Raw genomic sequence first — 19,938 nt, 5'->3', positions numbered from 1 at the left:
CAGAGACCATCAGTTCATATTAGTCTGGAAGCTTAAATTAGCTCAGCATTTCCAAATAGAAATAGAAATAAGAAACTGTTATTGTTAAATTGCTCCATATGAATTGTAATAGAGGGGTTTTTTTCACTCTTTCACCATAAGGTACACATGCTAATTATCACAGAAACATCTGGAAACCTTAATCAGGTTCATGCCCCATCAAACTAGGCACATGAGATACGCAGCAGTTTGCTTAGGCTGCACACATGCTTTAGCAAATTTTAACAGACGAATGAAACAAATGTGTCTGTGTGAGAACAACAGGCCATGAAAACAATCTACAGAAATCAATTTTTTTCTGCTACCTCTTATCTTTATTAATGTTGTAGTTTGTATGGATGGCTTTCCCAACCACACCAACAAGGTCTCCAATTCCAGTATCTCCTTAAATCCCCCTCTTCTTCAGCATCCAGTTCATTTGTACATCTGACCCCAAGACAATCACCTTTTTTTTTTAAGCAGGCAACACAATTATTTCTGAGATCGGAAATATACTAACATAATAGATATATATAAAGAGAGAGAAAAGGTGCATTACGATATTTTGCAAAGGGGCCAAGGGAGCTTTCTGGCAATTACTCAGCATAAGGAGTAAGGTATATGGTGAATAAATTAGATAAAATTAGTAATTGTCAACCCAGTACTGCCTGATGACAAAAATTGCGGCTTTCTCTCTCTCCTATCCATGCCTCCCACATATCGTGTGCCTCATTAGGATGCTGTGGACAGAAGACGCAAGAAAATGGCCATCCTCCAGCCATCAGAAAAAGCCATCAGAAACATCATGGAAAAACTGCCAGATTTAGCCAAAAAGATTTTGTTTGGTTGCAGGGCTTAATTACGTACCATCCTACATTATCACAGCATTTGAGGAATGGGAAAATCAATGCTGTAACCAGGTGCCCTGCCAGGGTCAAAAATGCCTCTTTACCTCCAAACGCACATTCTTTGCGTGTTGGAAAAACTAGCAAGACCCATAAATTATCGAGAACAGACAACTGACTCGGGGAAGGGACTGATCAGTCAAGGTCTGGCTATGTTAAATTTGGCTGTATTAAATTAGATGTCACAGAAGCATGGACTTTGAGAAAACACTAAAAACAGCTTTGCCAAATGTTTGGAGAAGTAAGACATTGGTTTTTAGGCTACACGGTCCTCTAATACCGTATCTGCTACACTGATCTATGTCTGCAATATCCAAAGGTAGCAGCACGATGCTGACTGGCCCAGCCATCTTTGTGGGAAAACTGTGTTGGATGAAACTGCTTTTCCCAATTCTCCACATCCCTCCAGCACAGAGGTTTTCATGCTGGAGGGAACAAAGGAGCATGAGGAACAAATGAGAAAGGACCCAGAATGGCAGAACAGGCAATTCAAAACAAGCCCAGAGGCCTGCACGTGATGACACCACATAGGTCATTTCCACATACATAATAAAAAACGCTTATGAAGCATTTAGGAGAATAGTAAATATGAACAAAAATGTTTTCTATCAGATCACAATGAACAAAAGTCTCCAGCAGATCTACCGAATGGTGCAAAACATTCCAGCACAATTTTGCTGGTTTGCATTAAAAGGAAGAATGTCAGCACATCAAAGCTTGACTTTGCCTGAGTAAGAAATGGTTCTTCCGGCCCTCAAAAGACTAGCTGAGTTCGAAATTGGAATGAACTGAGACTTGACCCACATTTGTAAAGGTAATAAGGAGCCAAATCACAGGACATGCTCTGTAAGGAAGTGTCGATACTTGTGATAGAAGTTTTCCCACCTGTATTTTGATGGTACAGCTGTAGGCACTGAACACGCATAATTCATGAGCTGTGCTTCCACAGTCTCACAGGGCTTTCAAGAGCCTGTCACATTCTTTTCAAGTGGATCATTAAGGGTGGTGTACCTAAATGGAAGGGTGGAGGAAATTTATCTGAACAGGAGATTAGAAGTGATTCAATTTTGGGAGATAACCTGACTTTTTGTCTTGGTAAGACTATAGTTCAACCATGTGAGTTAGTTGACACTGGCATCTGAGGCTACTCAGCAGTTTCACATACAGATACTGTTGTGCAGATGAAAAAGAATAGCATTATAAAGCTGTTCTTTGTGAACCATAAAGGTATAATTCTGACATGATGATGGCTGATGTAATCAACGTTTTCATGAGGAGGCTAGGCTTAACAAGGCAAACTAAAGCTTTTTACAATGAACTTTTTGAATTCCCCTCGACTTGAAGAGTTCATCACTGACAATCGGAGGGGACTGTGACAAAGATAAGAGGAATGGAAATTCATGCTGAGATCACTTTACAATGGCTCAGGAATCTTCTCCAGTCTCTGTAAAACACACTGCAAGTAGACACAAAAGATCTGGGAAGAAGAGGAATAGCAATGATGATCTTCAGTGCAATCTACCTTCCTCAGGAGAAAAAAACTTGAGCGGGAAGCCAGTCCTGAAACTTTCCATTCCAAAGCTTTGACTATTAAAATGACTAAATTATCTGTGAGAAAGCAATAAGCTCCTTCCACACCTTCTACAGAAATGCAAAGCAAAGGATGGACAAAATTTCCTGCTGCTTCTTTAGGCGCCTCTGCCATTGCCTGGACGAGCAGAGCTGTCAGAATTGTTTGGGCAACACTGACTGACCAGGAAAGGAAAGTGTTGTATTGACGCAAACGCCAGAGACTATGGTGCTTGTCATACTGGAACTCTAAAAACAGCACTTCTTATGCCTTGTTCATTCTCTGCTTTGCAGTTGCTTTTGTTATTTATTTTTAAATACCCTTCTGACTAACTATCTTCCAGAAGAAGAGGGGAAAAAAAAGAAAAAGCAAGAACTGGGAGAAACCAGAGAAGGATAGCTGAGCCATCAATTCCTCTGGGTCAAACCCTTAGGTCCAATTCATCCTGTGCTACTGCCAGCCACTTACATCATTCATAGCAAAAAGTTTAGCGGTCTAAACTGGTGTGTTCAAGACTTGCAGAAATCCTGCTTATTCCTAACTCATTCTAAAAGCTAAACAGAAAGTATTTTTTGCATCCGTGTAGCTGTAAAGCATTATTTAAAAAGAATAGCTTTTAAACAAGGAATAAGTAAATCTTACGATTTGCTACGCTAAAAGTTTTTACACAAAATCTTCTTGAATCCTGGAAAAATTGTTCATTAAAAAGGTGCATGCTGTTCTAATATATATCCTATGTCAGCACAAACAGCCTTCATGTAAACACACGGCCGTGAGTACCATGAGTAACAACTCTGTTTCCATCAGAAGCCCTTTATCCTGCGTAAGAGGTCTGCACGCTAATAGATGTCCTAGGCTAATGTTAACTAGCTACAGCTGGCTCGCAGCTATAAAAAGCATTAATGAAAACATAAATACTAACTTCTCCACTTCCCTCAGCCCGTACGTCAAGGCTGCGCAAAGGCATCACTTTCCAAGTGGTCTGTGTGAATGAACTGGCTGCTCTGAACCAGCTCGCTCTGGTTCTCCGAAGTTTGTTTACTGAACAGCGTGTGCAGAGACACACTGAGCATGGGGGACGCAGGGGGAGAGACAAACCACGTGGCCACCCGCCTCGCCCAGCAAATCCTCCCGCAACCCGGAGCCCTGGGCTTTCAGTGACGGCTCGTCACCAAAGGAAGGAAATATCTATTAACCAAGGGACTGACCTATGGGCATAAAAATGTCAGTCCGCACTGAAGCTGAACACAGCCCAATTCTTGCAATATATTACTGTGTTTTGCTGGAATATTACTTTGCTTTGCTGTACTGCTGTTCTGAATTCGGTTATAATAAATAATGCATGCGGTGACATACACGGAGCAGAGAAACTACGCTTCATCCTTCGGCGTTCTGCGCGCTCTCAAAACTTACTGCAGGATTTATATTTTCACGGTGCAAAATATAAAACGAAACTGCAGAAAAAAGAAAGGGACTCAGATTTATCCAGTATGCATACAGAAAAGGAAAAAAAAATCTATTTAATGGAAAAGAGGATGCATGCAACTCCAAGGTTACAAATTCAGAAACACGAGGATACTGAAGTGCTACAACACTCAGCAATTTTTATTCAGCCATGCTGCACACACACACGCATTCTTCATTATTCTTTGACTACTGGATTGTTTATCTGCTATTTTAAAATAGTTTTAGTTTTGTCCTGAAAAACGTTACTTTGTCACCGTCTGTTTCTATGCATTTCTTCAGCAACTGACCTCAGAGGGAGAGAAACCCTTCAGGTCTTTGCTGGGAGGGCAGGCATGCTGGCTTGCTGTCCGTGCTGCCAGGCTAATCACAATTCCTGCCAGTCCTGTGTTTGCTGGTTCCTAACAATTGTCACAAGCTGGCGTTGTCTGAACATTAGCCCACCTTACAGGAAAAAGGGGAGCCTTCTTTTAGAAGCACATAAAGCATGTAACGGTACTGCCTGTTTTCAGATTTCTTCTCCATTTCAAAATACTGGATGTGCATTTTAAAACCTCAGCTTCTGAAGTCCCACCAGTAAGTAAGAATCATACCCAGCTTTTTTTTCTTTTTCATTTTTATAGAGGAAATCCTTTACATGAGGCTGATGAAATGTTGGGTTCTTCACCCAGAAAGCTCAGAAACGCTCAGCATTATTTTTTTATTTTCCTCTGATTTGCACAACCTAAACAGAAACCGCAGCCATGTCAGTCACCCCCAAATCCAGCTTCTACGTATTTAACATGGATCAAACAAAGGTTAGAACACAATCTATTTGGCTATGCAGGAATTTCCTAAATCTAACATACAGATGTTATCCAACATTGGTGCAACCCTTCGCAAGCATTTAAAAATAAATTAGCCGATTGCAGTTTGTTGATTTGCTGAAGTTACAACCTCCAAATTACAGGTGGCACCTCTTTTTGCTTTGAGTTCTTGCCCTTCTACTTGGTGCGTATAACCTGATTTCTAACTCATTTCTTACAAATCTGTGACCTTTGCAGAGTCCCTCCCCACTTACACTACTGAAGTGCCAACAATCTGAGCGCCACCAATTTTCCTGACTGTCGAGGCATCCTCTTCAAATGCCTGTTTTCTCAGGAAGTTATTGCTACAGTTCTCCCCCAAACCCTGGTAGTCCAAATACGGATGATGACTCAGATACACAGAAGCACCAAGGTATAGATGAGCTCCTATCACAGATATTTTTAATCATGACTAAACAGCCCAGGCTGCAGGAGGAAAGGTTTTTTTTCAGTTTTCAGCTCCTTTGCAAAGGAAATACGCACTTACAATTAAATAATGAAATTAAAAACACTTTTGCAAAGATTAGGCACTGAATGTTTTTGCTAACAAGCTCTTCCACTTCCTATTTACATTATGCTACTACAGTTAATTTATAGCTCTATATTGAAGATGTGACATAACTTGTTGTTCCAATCAAATTAATTTCCTTGAACATTTTTCCTCATGTCAAAACAGAATTTACAAATTTTGGCACTTGTTCAGAGGCAGGGGAAAATGCATAATCCCATCATTACAGGACAAAGACAAGAACATCTGTATCTGTCATGACTAGATCATATTTGAGTTCAATAGTGGGGAAAGTTACAGGAACTACATAGGCTCAAGGGAAATTAATGGGCAGACAGAAAGGTAACTCACACAAAATGGCATTTAAATATCTTATGACCACTCCCATATTCCTCATATGAGGACCTCAGCTTGACACATTACCTCCTTCTCCCATGACCCACCATGCACTCCCTCATGTGGGACTCGACTTCCATGATCCCAACCACGCTTCCCACCTCTGTGAAGCTGGGACTCCAGTGCAATCTCTTATCCCACCTCACTAATGGTGCATTCTTTCCAGTTCCCCTGTTCACTCACTCAGCAACAGAAGTGAACGTCTCCTTGCTGGTGGAGCGCCTGCAGCACATGCTGAATCGGGACCATGACTGCACAGCTGTGGAAGGGACCATAACCCACCTGCCAGGCAGGTACTCGTAAGTACGTGGCTGCCCTTAGTCTAGAAATTTGGGAAACTACGGAGAAATAGGGAATAACTTTATACTTTTGTAATAATTTCCTTAAAGCCATCTTCCTAGGTAAGGATGATGCTGCTGTACAGAAGACAAGATAATATCATGCAGTGACAGCACAAGTTCCAAGTGTCACATTGCAGCACAAATGCATGGGAAGTGGTAATACTATAAAAACTTCACTGCGTCTTGCACTGAAACTTCACTCCTACCTGCTGTCTACATTTGTGTGTACGTGAAAGACAGCAGACAACACCTTCCTGGGCAGAGGACCCAGCACAAAGTCAGGGAGAGCCTGCCTGCTGCTTCCACTTCCAGCTTTGCCTCTTTCCTTCCTCTGCTGCAGACACAAGGAAGGCTACTGGGAGCAATCAATACCCTCACCCCACTCTCAGGTGGCTGCGTGAAGTCAGCTTTCAGACGTAGCCCTTGCACCTTTAGTTGCACAGGTCAGTAAGTGCCTCTGAACTGGAGTAAGCAGCTGCAGGAAGGTATTCAGTGTTGGCTGGTGGTTAATGGCCTGATGGCTCAGATTAGCACCTCCAGAAGGGCAGGATCTGGAGCTGCTTCTGTGGATCCTTCTCAATGACTGGCATACCACCAAAAGTAAGAGTGGCAAGAGTCGGGAAATCACTGATACAGAGAAATAATTTTTAAAATATGTATATAAAATCCTGTTAGCATGTGATATTGAATAAACCACAGCCCACAACGCAAACACAACCAAAAATTATACTCTGCAAGCTTCATGACATCATTCTTGGTCCATTTAAATGTGAAACCTCTCTGAAACATATTTTGCATTCATTCCTAGCCTTAAGCACTTGCAAAGCAGGCTGTCCAGGGAAGCTCACGCTGCAGCCAAAGACAGGCCTCAAATCAAGTATCTAAATTCAGTGAGTTACAAAACTATTTTGAACATATATCAGGCAGTATGTATCAGATGAATCATTTCCTTTTTTCCTACTGGAGGACTAAAGTACAAAAATAACTAAATCTCTCTTAACTACCATTCCACTCCAGTCCTTACACGGTGAAGTGTCATACACGGTAAGTTCATCCCAGGCCTTTGCTCATCACTTTTCTCGTTTGAAGAGTATGTTGTTCTCCAAACCCCGTGAAACCCCCCCTTAGCCAAAGAGGCGGTTGAGGCATTAACTGAAAGGAGTTTGAGGATTTCAGCCCAGCCTGTAGCGGATCCCTACCCAGTGTGGTGTTGCTGACTGCCTTTGGCTGCGAGAAATGGAACAAAACCAGCAGGCACTGCAGCCAGTCAGGACTGGCACATGAGCATAAGATAACTTTGTTAAGTGCATTTATAAGTCACATACTTATTTTAAACCACAATGCTTACTGAAAGAACTAATTAAGTTTGTCTTCTCTGAGGAACTTCTATTCATATTATTTGCTGTATCTTAATCTTTTGTGTTCTATAAAAGAAAGTGTATAAAAGCTTAAGATACAGACGTACAGGCCTGTCTCACAGGAATATTGTCCCTTTCAAAGTCTGTCTTGTCGTAATTATTAAAGTGTGCCCATAATTTTAAAAACACATAGGACAGCATATTCCTGACTCTATACTCTTTGGGACAAAAGACCTCCTTATTCCCAAAAGAGTAAGAGTATGTTCCTAACACCTTTCCAAGGAGTATTGATTTGTTATATCCAAACAGAAGCTTTTACAAAGCTGATGAAAAAAGTTATTTCTAAGAATCTTCCTTTTCAGAAACCTGCTATTGTATTAAATCTAGGCTGATGTTTCTTTGCACGTCCGCTGATCTATGCAGATACTTAAGGCTGTGCACACAAAGAGTGTCTACCTGCCCAAGTTGCACAGAAATTATGTGCAATACTCGGGTGGTTAATTTTCTCTCCCAACTGTTAGCTCAGCATGTGTCCATCTAGGCATTTTTAACTGCTCATGGTCCTTGCCTTATGTACTGTGGTAGCAGGAAAACAAATCCCAGACACACAATCTGGCTTTTATAAAAGGTTCGGAGAGCTCCAGCACAACTTTAACACTTCCTCCAGGTCAGAACTGAAGTCATGTAGTCAGTGAAAGGGTATGAAACACACATGGAGGATTTATCCTCTCAGTTCTGTCAACCACATAACTTTCAGAGATATAAAAATTCAAGTGGAAGAAAGGTCAAAACCAAGGGAAAGATTCCATACCTTTTACGTAGGCCATCTTAGAATAATTCTTGACAAATAGCAGGTGCTGGAAAATTACTATTCCTGGTTTAAACCAGTCAATGTACAACAGCACATACCTTGACTGTGGCTCTAGGGCTGGAAAATTACCTTTTCAAATTGCTCGCTTTCTACTCCCTAGACTGGTCTCCACTATAGGATAACATACGGGGGGCCACATCACTCTTCCCATTCCCCCCATTTACATACTACTTCAAAAAAGATCAGTTGGGTGGATACAGCCACAAACCAGAGAGCAGCGGGAAATGAGGTGTTCAGGTGCAATAAAGCTCCCCCAGCTTTCTAAAGCCCTGTATGCAACCATCAGATGTGGGAGGTGTGAAAAGGTACGGTTACAAGGTAAGTGGTGGTCAATACACAACTCCACGTAATGATGCTTCCATACCATTTATCTCTGTGTTATTTGGGTATCTATCTCTGCAATTTCTCTATCATGGGGAATACATCCATAAGTAAGAGCTACTCCTCCTTCTTGACCAACAAAAGGTTTGGGCGTGGGGGGGTGGATGTGTGGCTATCTTCTGTGATCATATGGGCACTTTACTGATCAGTCTAAGCACCTGAGTGTGGAGGAAATATAAGGTAGCAATCAGTGTCTCCTTTTTGCTAGACTCATACAGGAGCCTGCACACACAGTGTTGGCCATCTGACAGTTGGCTTCTATTCTTGCCCATTTACTTTCCAAGGAGACCGAATACCTGTCACACTTGTGGACTATGACAGCTACTGTCTTCTTGAGACTCTTTTCTGTATCAGCACTTTTACCACTGCCCTGACATATTTTAGAACAATGGCAAATTATTTAATTGCTTATTCCCAGCGCAGGATCGAAAAACAGTAGTGTATGTTGAGGGGTCCTTTTTTTCCTTTGTACAGAGTATATCAAGATAACAGTGCTTTCACCTTGCCCTTGGACAGAATAAGATTATGTAAATATTTAGCACTGAAAAATAAACGTTAATGTCAAATTAACAAATTGTTGTACTACATTGGCACTGGAAGAAGCCCAAGTTCCATCTATCCATCTGCAACATCAGGAGCAGGGAAAATGGACTTTTAGGGCAATCTGGGCAAAAGCACAGGGAAACTACAGTGTTAAATATATAATACAATTTAATGTCACAGCTGCAAAATGTGATATCAAAGCTGTTTTTCCAACAGTCTTTTGTCCTTATTCTGTTTTAGTGGCTGCAGTTTGAGAATTACAAATAGAGCAGGGTGGAGGCAAAAGGGAATAATCCAAGTGCCAGGGAGTCTTAGCTGTGAATAAAAAAAAAGGAAACAAAAAAAGGGAGACTTCAAAGCAGAAACAGGTTACTAGACCTTGAACCACAGCTGTTAGAAGAACTATTACAAGTCTGTCAAGTAGCAATTAGACTACTTTGTAAGAATATTAAAAGCATGAATCTTCACTTCTGAGAAGGATCTGAAAAGGGGAAATCAGAGAAAACTCCTAGCTTATGGAGTACTCTCTACTGCACTTCAGTTACCTATTTCCTGTTTATTTCCCACTTGAAAAATCACATCCCAGAAACATAATGTAATTTTTAAAAACTTGCATTTATGACCATTCCATTTAAAATGTTTTGTTGAAAAAACACAAAAAACAAATGGAATGCTGTAAACAGATTTAAGTCAGCCACAAAAAACATTCTGACAGATGTTAGCATCTGTGAACATGGATCTTTCACGACAGTCCTTTCCAATCTGGGCTCTTTTCAAATAAGAAGACCTCCAGGGTTTCTTTTTGTTGTTGTTTATTCAATATGCTTTATAAAATTTAAGCTAGGTTTTCCATACTGAAAAGGTGACTTTTCAATAGATTAGTCCACCTACTTGGAATTCTAGTTGGAGCACTTGACACTAAACTTTTAGTTGTGCATGCTACCAGACAGGCTAATCCATTGACTAGATTTGTCTTAACATAAACAGCAAAGATCATCAGATGAAGAAAAAGAGGAAATTCAACTTTGAAATTAATTAGTTTTACAGGATTACCACTTGCCAATAAAACCATTTTACACAGAATTACGTAGGAACAGACTACTCAGAAATTTGCTAGAGTATAATGAATCCCAGCAACTGACTATCATGTTTCTGGGGGCCTGCTCAGAAAGAGAAATGTGACTTTCCCCACACTTCTATTTTTTCCAGCCACTCAAACAAATCCTTGGCTCTTCTAAATATTTCGCTCCCCAAGGGTCCTGCTTGCATGGTAGCAGGCCTTTCCACTTCTCTAAGGTCTGGCAAATTGAAAACAAAATCAAGAGCAAACCCAAAAGAACTATTGATGAGTAGTGCATAGAGGCGGATCACATTATTTTCTAAACTAAATGTACTGTCTTTCTTTTGTTCTTGGAATAGAAAGTTACAGCAGGCTAGAGTGCTAATGTTCAGGTAGGAAGTAGGTCAAAACATATGCCAAGAGAAGCGAATGGAAAATTTCTTTAGTCACCCACAAAGATTTTAAAATGTGGATTCACAGCTATAGCTAGCATTGTTTTATATTAGCAGTGGTTAGCTTTTCCTTCTTAACAGACAACACCCTTTTCTCTCCAGCCTCCTCATCCAAATCTTCTGAGTGCTCTGACCAGTTTAACTGCCTAATAGTCCTAAAAATGCATCTATTTTTGTTTCACCAACTACCATACCACCAGCCCTGTCCTTTAAGGCATAAAACTGACTAGCTCTATTTTTTACTGAACTCACGTGGCCCGCTCAAAACAAACAGATACTGGCAAGAGCAAAATCCAAATTATACACTGCTTTATCCCAGGAACACAAAGTACAAGGCCGACGCAGTGAGTCAGACACCTCAGCGCCAGCGAGCTCCTCAGGTTGACAGGAGTCTCTTTGGGATCCTCATATGTGTAAGCCAGCCCTTTTTCAAAAAGAGTCAAAATAATCGGGTTTAGACAAACATGTGTTGTGTCATTAGCAAAAGTATCTCTCTCATCAGAGAGGAAAAGGCAGCAAAAAGTATGAGAGGAATGCTGGAAATGGGCAGACAGTCACAGCGAGTCACATTTTCTTCTTTCTTTTTTTTTTCCCCATGAAACTCCTTCAGCATGAGAAGTCCATTTGCGAGAGCAGTTAAGTACACGGGGGAAAGGCAAATGATTCGACGTAATGCAGGGAACATGGGACCAATTTATGTACGACAGAAGCCAGAGAACTTCTCAGTCTCTGCAATGATTTCTCAGCGTCCTTGGAAAATGCTTTCTATATTTCAGATAAACAGATGTAAACCTATCAGATGCATCCCTTTGTCTATCAGTAAAAGGCTAGATGCCTACAGGCACTACCGTAATTTCTATGCTTTACCCGTGTTAGTTTTAAACAATTAAATGAATCCATTTCCTTACTAAGAAAATAGAGATTTCTCTCACAATTTGCCAGTCTCTTTCTGGAAACTGGATGCCTTGAACAAAATGCATCACTTCCTCTGCTCCACGTTTAATTTCATGCCTCTTTTCATCTTACAGTGTATTTTATGCTTCCCTGTGGCAACAACATCTAGGTTATTGTGGAGTGCTACAAAGAAAACATAATAAAACAGCCTGTCTAAAAGACATATCAATTAACTATTCACCTTGATATCTAATTAGAAACTTTTGTTTACAAAACAATCAATTATCTAACTCATCTTGCCTTATAAAATACAAACGTTGCTTTCATGGCAGTTTTACTTTACAAAACTAAGTTCACGGAGAAGAAAAGAGGTTTTTCTTAATTACAAAAGAATGAGCCATCATTTGGTTCAAAGGACTGCCAGAGGGCATTGGACCCTTTTGCTCACTATCAGGCGACAGACATTTTTGATAGAGGAGAAAAGTCTCTTGTGGATGCTTATCAGCCATGGAAATAGCAGCTGATAAAGCCGTATAAGGTGTTTTCCATTCCTCAGTCTTTAAAAGAAGTGTTCGTTCTCTTCTTTGCAAAAGAGAGAGTGGGTTGATTTTTCTCTTCAGGATCCAAAAGACTGTCTGATAGCTGCAAATGGCAACAACCAAGTTCTTTTTTGAGCTGAGACACCTTAAAATTTCAGGAACTTCCAAGATGCCAGTTTAACAACTGCATGTGAGAATACCCAGCTACAGCATGTACTCAGAAGCAATGGACCCTCATTTTTTATTTTATTCTACTTCTATTTCAAGTTTGACATAAGAAGTGCAATCTGAGATTCCTGTTTTCTTTCACCCCATTGTTGTGAAGGGTGTGGGCTCAGGCAAGTTACCTACCTCAAATTTTAAAATTTTTAAAAAGGATAGAAAGGAGGACGCTGGGAACTACCAACCTGACAGCGTTAGCTCTGTGCCTGAGAAGATAATGCAACAGAACCTCCCAGAAGCTATGCTAAGGCACACGGAGGACAGGGAGGTGATTCGAGACAGCCAGCATGGCTTCACCAAGGGCAAGTCCTGCCTGACCAACCTAGTGGTCTTCTATGACAGAATGACCACATCAGTGGACAAGGGAAGAGTTATGGATATTGTCTATCTGGATTTCTGTAAGGCCTTTGACATGGTCCCCAACAACATCCTTCTCTCTAAATTGGAGATATGAATTTAATGGGTGGACTGTTTGGTGGATGACGAATTAGTTGGATGGTTGCATCCAGACGGTAGTGGTCAATGGCTCGATGTCCATATGGAGACTGGTGACAAGTGGTGTTCCTCAGGGGTCCATATTGGGACCAGTACTGTTTAATATCTTCATCAATGACATAGACAGTGGGATCGAGTGCACCCTCGGCAAGTTTGACGAAGACACCAAGCTGAGTGGTGCAGTTGACACGCCTGAGGCATGGGATGTCATCCAGAGGGACCTGGACAAGCTTGAGAACTGGGCCCGTGTGAACCTCATGAGGTTCAAGGCCAAGTGCAGGGTCCTGCACCTGAGTTGGGGCAACCCCCGGTATCAATACAGGCTGGGGGATGAAGCGATTGAGAGCAGCCCTGCCAAAAAGGACTTGGGGGTGCTGGTGGATGAAAAGCTGGACATGAGCCAGCTATTGCTGGCCCAGAAGATCAACTGTATCCTGGGCTGCATCAAAAGAAGCGTGGCCAGCAGGTCGAGGGAGGTGATTCTGCCCCTCTACTCTGCTCTGGTGGGACCCCACCTGGAGTACTGCATCCAGCTCTGGAGTCCTCAGCACAGGAAACACATGGACCGGATCCAGAAGACGGCTACGACGATGATCAGAGGGCTGGAGCACCTCTCCTATGAAGATGGGCTGAGACACTTGGGGTTGTTTAGCACGGAGAAGAGAAGGCTCCAGGCAGACCTTATAGCGGCCTTTCAGCACTTAAAGGGGGCCTACACGAAAGGTGGGGACACACTTTTTAGCTGGGCCTGTTGTGACAGGACAAGGGGTGATGTCTTTAAACTAAAAGAGGGAAGATTCAGCCTAGATATAAGGAGGAAATTTTTTACAATGAGGGTGGTGAGACACTGGACCAGGTTGCACAGAGATGGTCCATGGTACATGCACCATCCCTGGAAATGTTCAAGATCAGGTTGGACGAGGCTCTGAGCAACCTGATCTAGTTAAACATGTTCCTGCTCATTGCAGGGGGGCTGGACTAGATGAGCTTTAAAGGTCCCTTCCAACCCGAACTACTCTATGATTCTATGAAATTGTGTCATTGCAAGTATACTTTTGGTTAAAAGTTGAAAGGAAATACTGAGAGGTTATTGTCATTTGAACTCTGCTCGAATTGACAGTGTTAAAAATCACCCTGAATAATAGACTGTCAGCTACCCTGACTTTTGATCAAATCTAGCCCTCTGGAAGAAAATCTACATGGAGGAATGCTATCCTCAAAATCACATATTGATGTGGGGCTGATAAAGTACTTTTCTTCTCACTTTTTAAAAAATACATGTTGTAGCAAGAATGAATTAAATATAAAGCAATGAGTTCACTTTACCTTTTAAAAAATAATGCAAATTAAGGTCAATATAACTATTATATGTAAAGGAGCTTTTAAAAAATATTGGGGACAAGGCTGTTGATAATTACTTTTCTGTGGGTGATGAGCCCGCTTGCATTTTAGGGAAGAACAACCTTCCTAAATTCCTCCTGGAGGAATTTTATTGATCAATGAGTGCTGTAAATTATCCAGTGTCTTACAAGGTAGGAAGAACTGGGAGAATTCCAGTATTCCCAAAGCTCAGGAAGAAGGACCTGTGAACATGCTACTACCCACCAGCAGGGTGGCTTAAAGGAACTCAAATTATACAAACCTTTGAAGAATCACTTCAAAGCCTATTGCAAATTACATCTGTAGAGTTCTTAATGGGACCTTTTAAACTAATTGCATGTCTCCATTCAGGTCCTAAACTCTGCAGGAAGGTAGATCTCCTGATGTCCCAAAAGGCTGAACTTGGAAGCTTTATATAAGCTCTGCTGCTGTAACTCACTTTAATAAACTTCCTGAGTGAAAACAAAATTGAACGTATCTTACCATTCAAAATTTTAAGCCAGCATGAACTAAAAGTTAGTGCAAAACAAAAGGAAGGAAATTCAATAATAGATACAGTGATCTCTGATCCAGAGTTGCTGAAAAAGACTTTGAAATCAGTCTTTGGTCTTAAACCTTGAGGATCATAAAAGGAGAAGGAAAGGATTCAACAGTTCAGTACTGGTCAGAAGGGAAAACTGTGTCTGGCACATCTTTTGTACTTAAGAAAACAAGGTCCCACTCTTGATTCCCTACACTGAAAACAGACCAGTGTTAGGATGCAAAGACTAAAACAGAAGAGGCTGAAACCACTGGTCTAAAGCTGTGTGCTCCAAGGGGTCTGCGTATAAGATTTCTGCATTGGTGTTAATGTTTTGACACCAGATCATTTTCTACTGCAGAGGAGCTGAACTGCTGTGACCTCCAGATTTCCAGAAGTCAACAGGAGTTTTTTCCACTGGCTTCACAAGGTAAGTTTGCATGCATACATCTGTTTCTCTAATGGCACCTGCGTGAAATCCACATTTCAGAAAAGCCGTTCATTTCTCCATCTGTCTACGTTATTTCTCTTTTGTTTAAAAAGACCACTCTATGAGCATAACTTACTAGCAGAGCATACTGGAGACTGAAATAGGTAAATGGGAACTAACAGTTATTCTGTGAAACTCAAGGAACAGTATAAGATGTTGATAATCATCACTGGTTTTAAATTAACTTCCCGTTAATTCATTTTCAGTCTTCCTGTCATCTGTTGAGGCAACACATGAACTATAGACAGATCCTTCCCTCCTCTGGGCAGGACTACTATTATGTCATACTACACTTACTAAAATACTACACCACTTCTATCAAGAGCCCTGTGCCTTGCTGAGCGTGCTTATTCCCCGCAAGCTGACAACTAAGAATGACATTTTCGAACTCCTCCTCTTTGGTTTCTCATACATCACGGCCTCAACAGGAAAATTTCCATGCATCTTATTACTCACCTAGCGTTTGGTGGATCTGAATTTATGATGGGTGTTGCACAAAGAGGCTTGTTTCCTTGAATGTGGCTTCTGCAACCTTCTCTTGCAGGCAAACAGTATACCCTTTGGATAACAACTCGTACCTGCGCTTCTCCCCATCCCGCTGCTCCCTGGCTTTCCACCATTTCAAGCAGAGAATCATTAACAGCACCCCGCTCTTTTGAATCACAGTTGTTATGGATTTGTGGAGCACAAGCAACCTGGTAAAGGAAAACCCATTAATAGAAACATTTCAGGGGACCTTGAAACTGTCTAGTGCTAGAGAGTAAAACTTCAGCATAAAAAACCACTGCAAGTAGTGCAAAACCAATTTCAAAATACTTACTGCACTTAAACTAACTCACAGACTAGTGGCCAGTATTTCTTGTGGATTTTTAATGAACACTCAAGAGAGTTGTGCCCACAGCGCTCTCCTGTATTTCCCTGGTGCTCTGGACTGAGCTAACTCAATCCAAGAGAGATGAGGCTGACATTGGCAGGAAAACAGAATTGATATTAGTACTTCTGATTCTTCCCCTGGAACTGAGTTTCATTTTTAGTTCTTTGATGTTCTGTTCCTTCCTCTTTTAAAAAAAGGGGTAAAATCCATCTTGAATGCTTCCGAACTTTCAGATTAAGTTTAAAATGAACAGGTGACTAGTTTCACAGAACAGTGTTAGTTTTCAGACTTACACATTTAATGTAAAATATTTCAGTGTAAAAGAACGAGATGATTAATGAAAAGTATAAAACTTTAAAAGTACAAACTTTAAATTAAGGTTTGTAATAATAATTATTATTATTACATAATTAATTATATTATTTTTATATATAATTACATAATTAATATATATTATTAAAATAATAAATTATTATTTCATTACTCCCAAAACATATTTTATGAATAAAATGTTCCAAACTTTCAAAATAAATGTTATGAATAAAATAATGCTACATTTTGCCTTAATCTAAATGATTCATTTCAGTAATTTTAATTTTAAAATAAATCCCTCTTAGTAAAAGTTGTATGCAAGTATAGACTAACATGGTCTATATATATAGGCTCCTTCCCAGCACGAGCCAAATTTCTACTTTCAGAATAAAAGCTGTTTTTATAAAAACTGTGTGCCAAGAAAGATTTTCAGAGTATTACTGACTGTGCCATAAGTAATATCCACCAATAGAGAAAGAAAATTGGGGTACGACACTACCCTTTGTCTACAAAGAGATTGCAATAAAACTTGTCTGCTGAGTTTTAAATGAAGTGGTTTTGTTTGTTAGGAACCATGAAGGGAACAAGTGAAGTGTTCTGGTTTTTGGATTTCCACAGCAGAAGCCTTTAACAAGGTAGAGTTGAAGCAAGAAAGGAGATTAGGATTTGATTTATGTAAATTTTTCATTCCCAGGGCTATAATGGGAATTATATATAAGACAAATAAAAAATGTTGACACTTGGTGTTGTTCATCAAACTTGTAGGGCCAAAATTCTCAAAAATTAAGTATTAAGAATGATTTTGGGTGGCTAAGATAAAGCCTTTATAAGAGCCTTACTTTCAGAAAGTGCTGGCACAGACTAATAGAAAACCAGATCCCTTAAAATACCTCAGCTTGTACACCCACGGCTAGAGATATGCACAGTCAGTAGTCATTTTAATATAAACAAAGTCAAAATAGGAAAGAAAACAAATTGAAGGGACGGGAAAGGGGGGTGGTGTTACCAATTGATGCTTTAAAGAAAGGATAGGATCAATTAGGAAATGAGTTAAGAAATAGGAGTGGGGAAAGGGAATGTTTATTTAAAATATCTTGAGCGAGTTAGCAGAAAACAGATTTTATTTCAAATAAAGCTTAGCTATTCAGCTATAAAGAATAAGAGAACAATCAATGAAAAACCAAGCTACAACTACTATTTAGCACAGTAGTGAGACTTCAGCAAAATAACCTCACAGCAGTTCAGCATCTGGATGGGCCAAAAGCCTCCGCTAAGAAAATATTATTAAAATAAACACTGCATATTATTCCGCCTTGGCTAAATGAAAGTGGAAACTGAGCAGGTCAGTAATTTAGAATTTTTGGTTTTGTTATGATTTCCAAACATCTGTTCAACAACTTCTTACCAGGTGCTAAACTGTGAATCAAATGAACCTTACCTGATTATCTGAAGATTCCTGGCACAACTCATCATTAAGGTCATCTAGTCTGAACGTCTGTGCCAAAGATATAATGTTCTTCCTAATAAGCATCTTCGTAAGACCGTATGTCTTCTCTGTTGTTTCTGAATGTTCACTGAGTAGCACCTTCTGACTAAAATATGTATTCATAATAACAGGAACATCTGCATTTTTGAGAAGCAGTTTTTGCCTGGAAAAAAATAATTTAAGTGTCATCAAATCCATTACAAGCCAAACTACCGATAAGCACTATTTTAAAACATGTGTTATGTTGTATTTCTCTCCCTTTTTTCTATAGTTACCACTAAAAGACTCAAAGGTGTATCATCCAAATTGCAAATAAATCACACCATAGCTACATTCACCTTGGGTCAGCCTGTTAGCTCAGGCAGAGCTCTGGGCAAGTGGAACTCCACTGTACCCAGGGACAACTTACACGACAACTTACACCTGGAAGCCAGCTGAGCTGATGGCTCCTGTGAACCCCACCTGGAACCCCATCTGGCTTCACACAAACACTACTTGGTGTCTCCGCGTTGTCAGCGCAGAACCAAGAGCATAAGGAATCCCTGCATACGGATACCGAAGTAAAAGCCATGAATGAAACATTATTAATCCTGCTCTGTGTTAATTCAGACGCTGGCTCTGCTGGATGCTGGCTCTTGCAGATAGGGACGTCCCTTGCCCATGAGTGCTTTGCACTGACCCAAATTCATTCCTACTGCAGCCAGCCACAAGCTGTTCCTTCCACTTTCTCCTCTCTTTTTCTAAAAGCGAAGTCTTATGCTTTTCCTACGCTATGCCACGTATTATTTTGCCTGTATGTTTGCTGATGTCATAAATGTGCTCTCCAAGACCCAGTTTTAGTTTCCAGAGACAATATAAGTTCCAAAACAGCTTCACATGCAGGGATTTCTTGCCTATTAGATTAAGGTAATGGTTGCAGAATCTCTAAACACACAGTAAATTAATGCCAAAGCATGTATCAATTTTGGGATTATTTCATATGTTAGTATCACAATCATACATTTAGAAATACACTTTTTATACTCACAGGATAAAAATCTAATGAAGTCAGCTAACAAAAACAATCAGTAATCTCATTTTCTTGAGACCATCAAAACAGAAACAAAATTCACTTAATGACTTTATTGCAGGCTGTGTTTTTCTACTATTAGATTTGTATCGCTTAGGAGTAAAACAAGGCCCCCTGCCTTGGCAGCAAATCTAAGCTGACCTAAGTTCAGAAGTAACTTCAGGACTTCAGTCTTCAGACTGTTCAACAGTCATATTATGGAGATGAAGCAAGTTTTCACATCTATGACATTATTTGTCACTATGCAACGGTACAAAGTTAAAAAAACAAACCAAACCGAAACAAACCCCACTCAAAAATACTTATCTCTAATCTCAGTCCATACTAATTTCTGATCTCAGTCCATACAATATCTTGACCATGGTCTGTTTTATAAGAGACTCCTTCATTCTCTACAGAATGGATAGCTAAATGGAAATTAATGCATACATAGTTTCAGAAGAATAGGAAGAGTTGCAGCAGGTTATTAAATATAATCCCCAGTTTTTTATAATTAGGAAAATAATCTCTGCGTTTTCTCTATTAGGAAAATAATTAGGAAGATGATCTCTGCCTTTTAGAAAAAAAGCACACATTTAAAACTAAGCTTGCAACTTAAAACTATGACTCATACACAGAAATTATAAAAAAGATATATTGCTTCTATCTGTGAACACTCAGGGAAGTTACGATTTGAAACAGAAAATTCGCGAAATGTTGCAGCATAAAATGAAGTACTGAACTTCACCACGATGCCTTACTGCCATCTGTGAGCTCTTCAGATCTAAGTGAGCAGTAGTTCATCCCTAAGGGACTCTGAGTCCCTTGACTCCAGGTGAATTTGCTAACAAAAGTCTCGGTTAGGCAGAGCATGACAGTAGCTCACACGACTGCCAAACTGACACTGCCTGACAATTTTCTGCATTACAGGATTAAAACTGAGGAATTAGCTTGGTCAGCAAACCA

The 19,938-nt window shown here is 40.2% G+C and overlaps 1 protein-coding gene across 1 annotated transcript in view; it reads right to left on the bottom strand.

Moving 5' to 3' along the window:
* SPIDR (scaffold protein involved in DNA repair) overlaps positions 1-19,938 on the bottom strand; it is a 205,212-nt gene that overhangs the window by 54,873 nt on the left and 130,401 nt on the right. Inside the window, exons 9-10 of the mRNA XM_074576988.1 lie at positions 17,877-18,087; positions 15,709-15,947 (exon numbers count right to left, since the gene is read on the bottom strand). Of these exons, the coding sequence (XP_074433089.1) occupies positions 15,709-15,947; positions 17,877-18,087 (450 nt within the window). The remainder of the gene's footprint in view (positions 1-15,708; positions 15,948-17,876; positions 18,088-19,938) is intronic.

This window comes from Larus michahellis, chromosome 2 (assembly GCF_964199755.1).
Source record: "Larus michahellis chromosome 2, bLarMic1.1, whole genome shotgun sequence".
In the NCBI taxonomy this organism is placed as follows: Eukaryota; Metazoa; Chordata; class Aves; order Charadriiformes; family Laridae; genus Larus; species Larus michahellis.
This window is presented reverse-complemented; position numbering and strand designations above follow the sequence as displayed.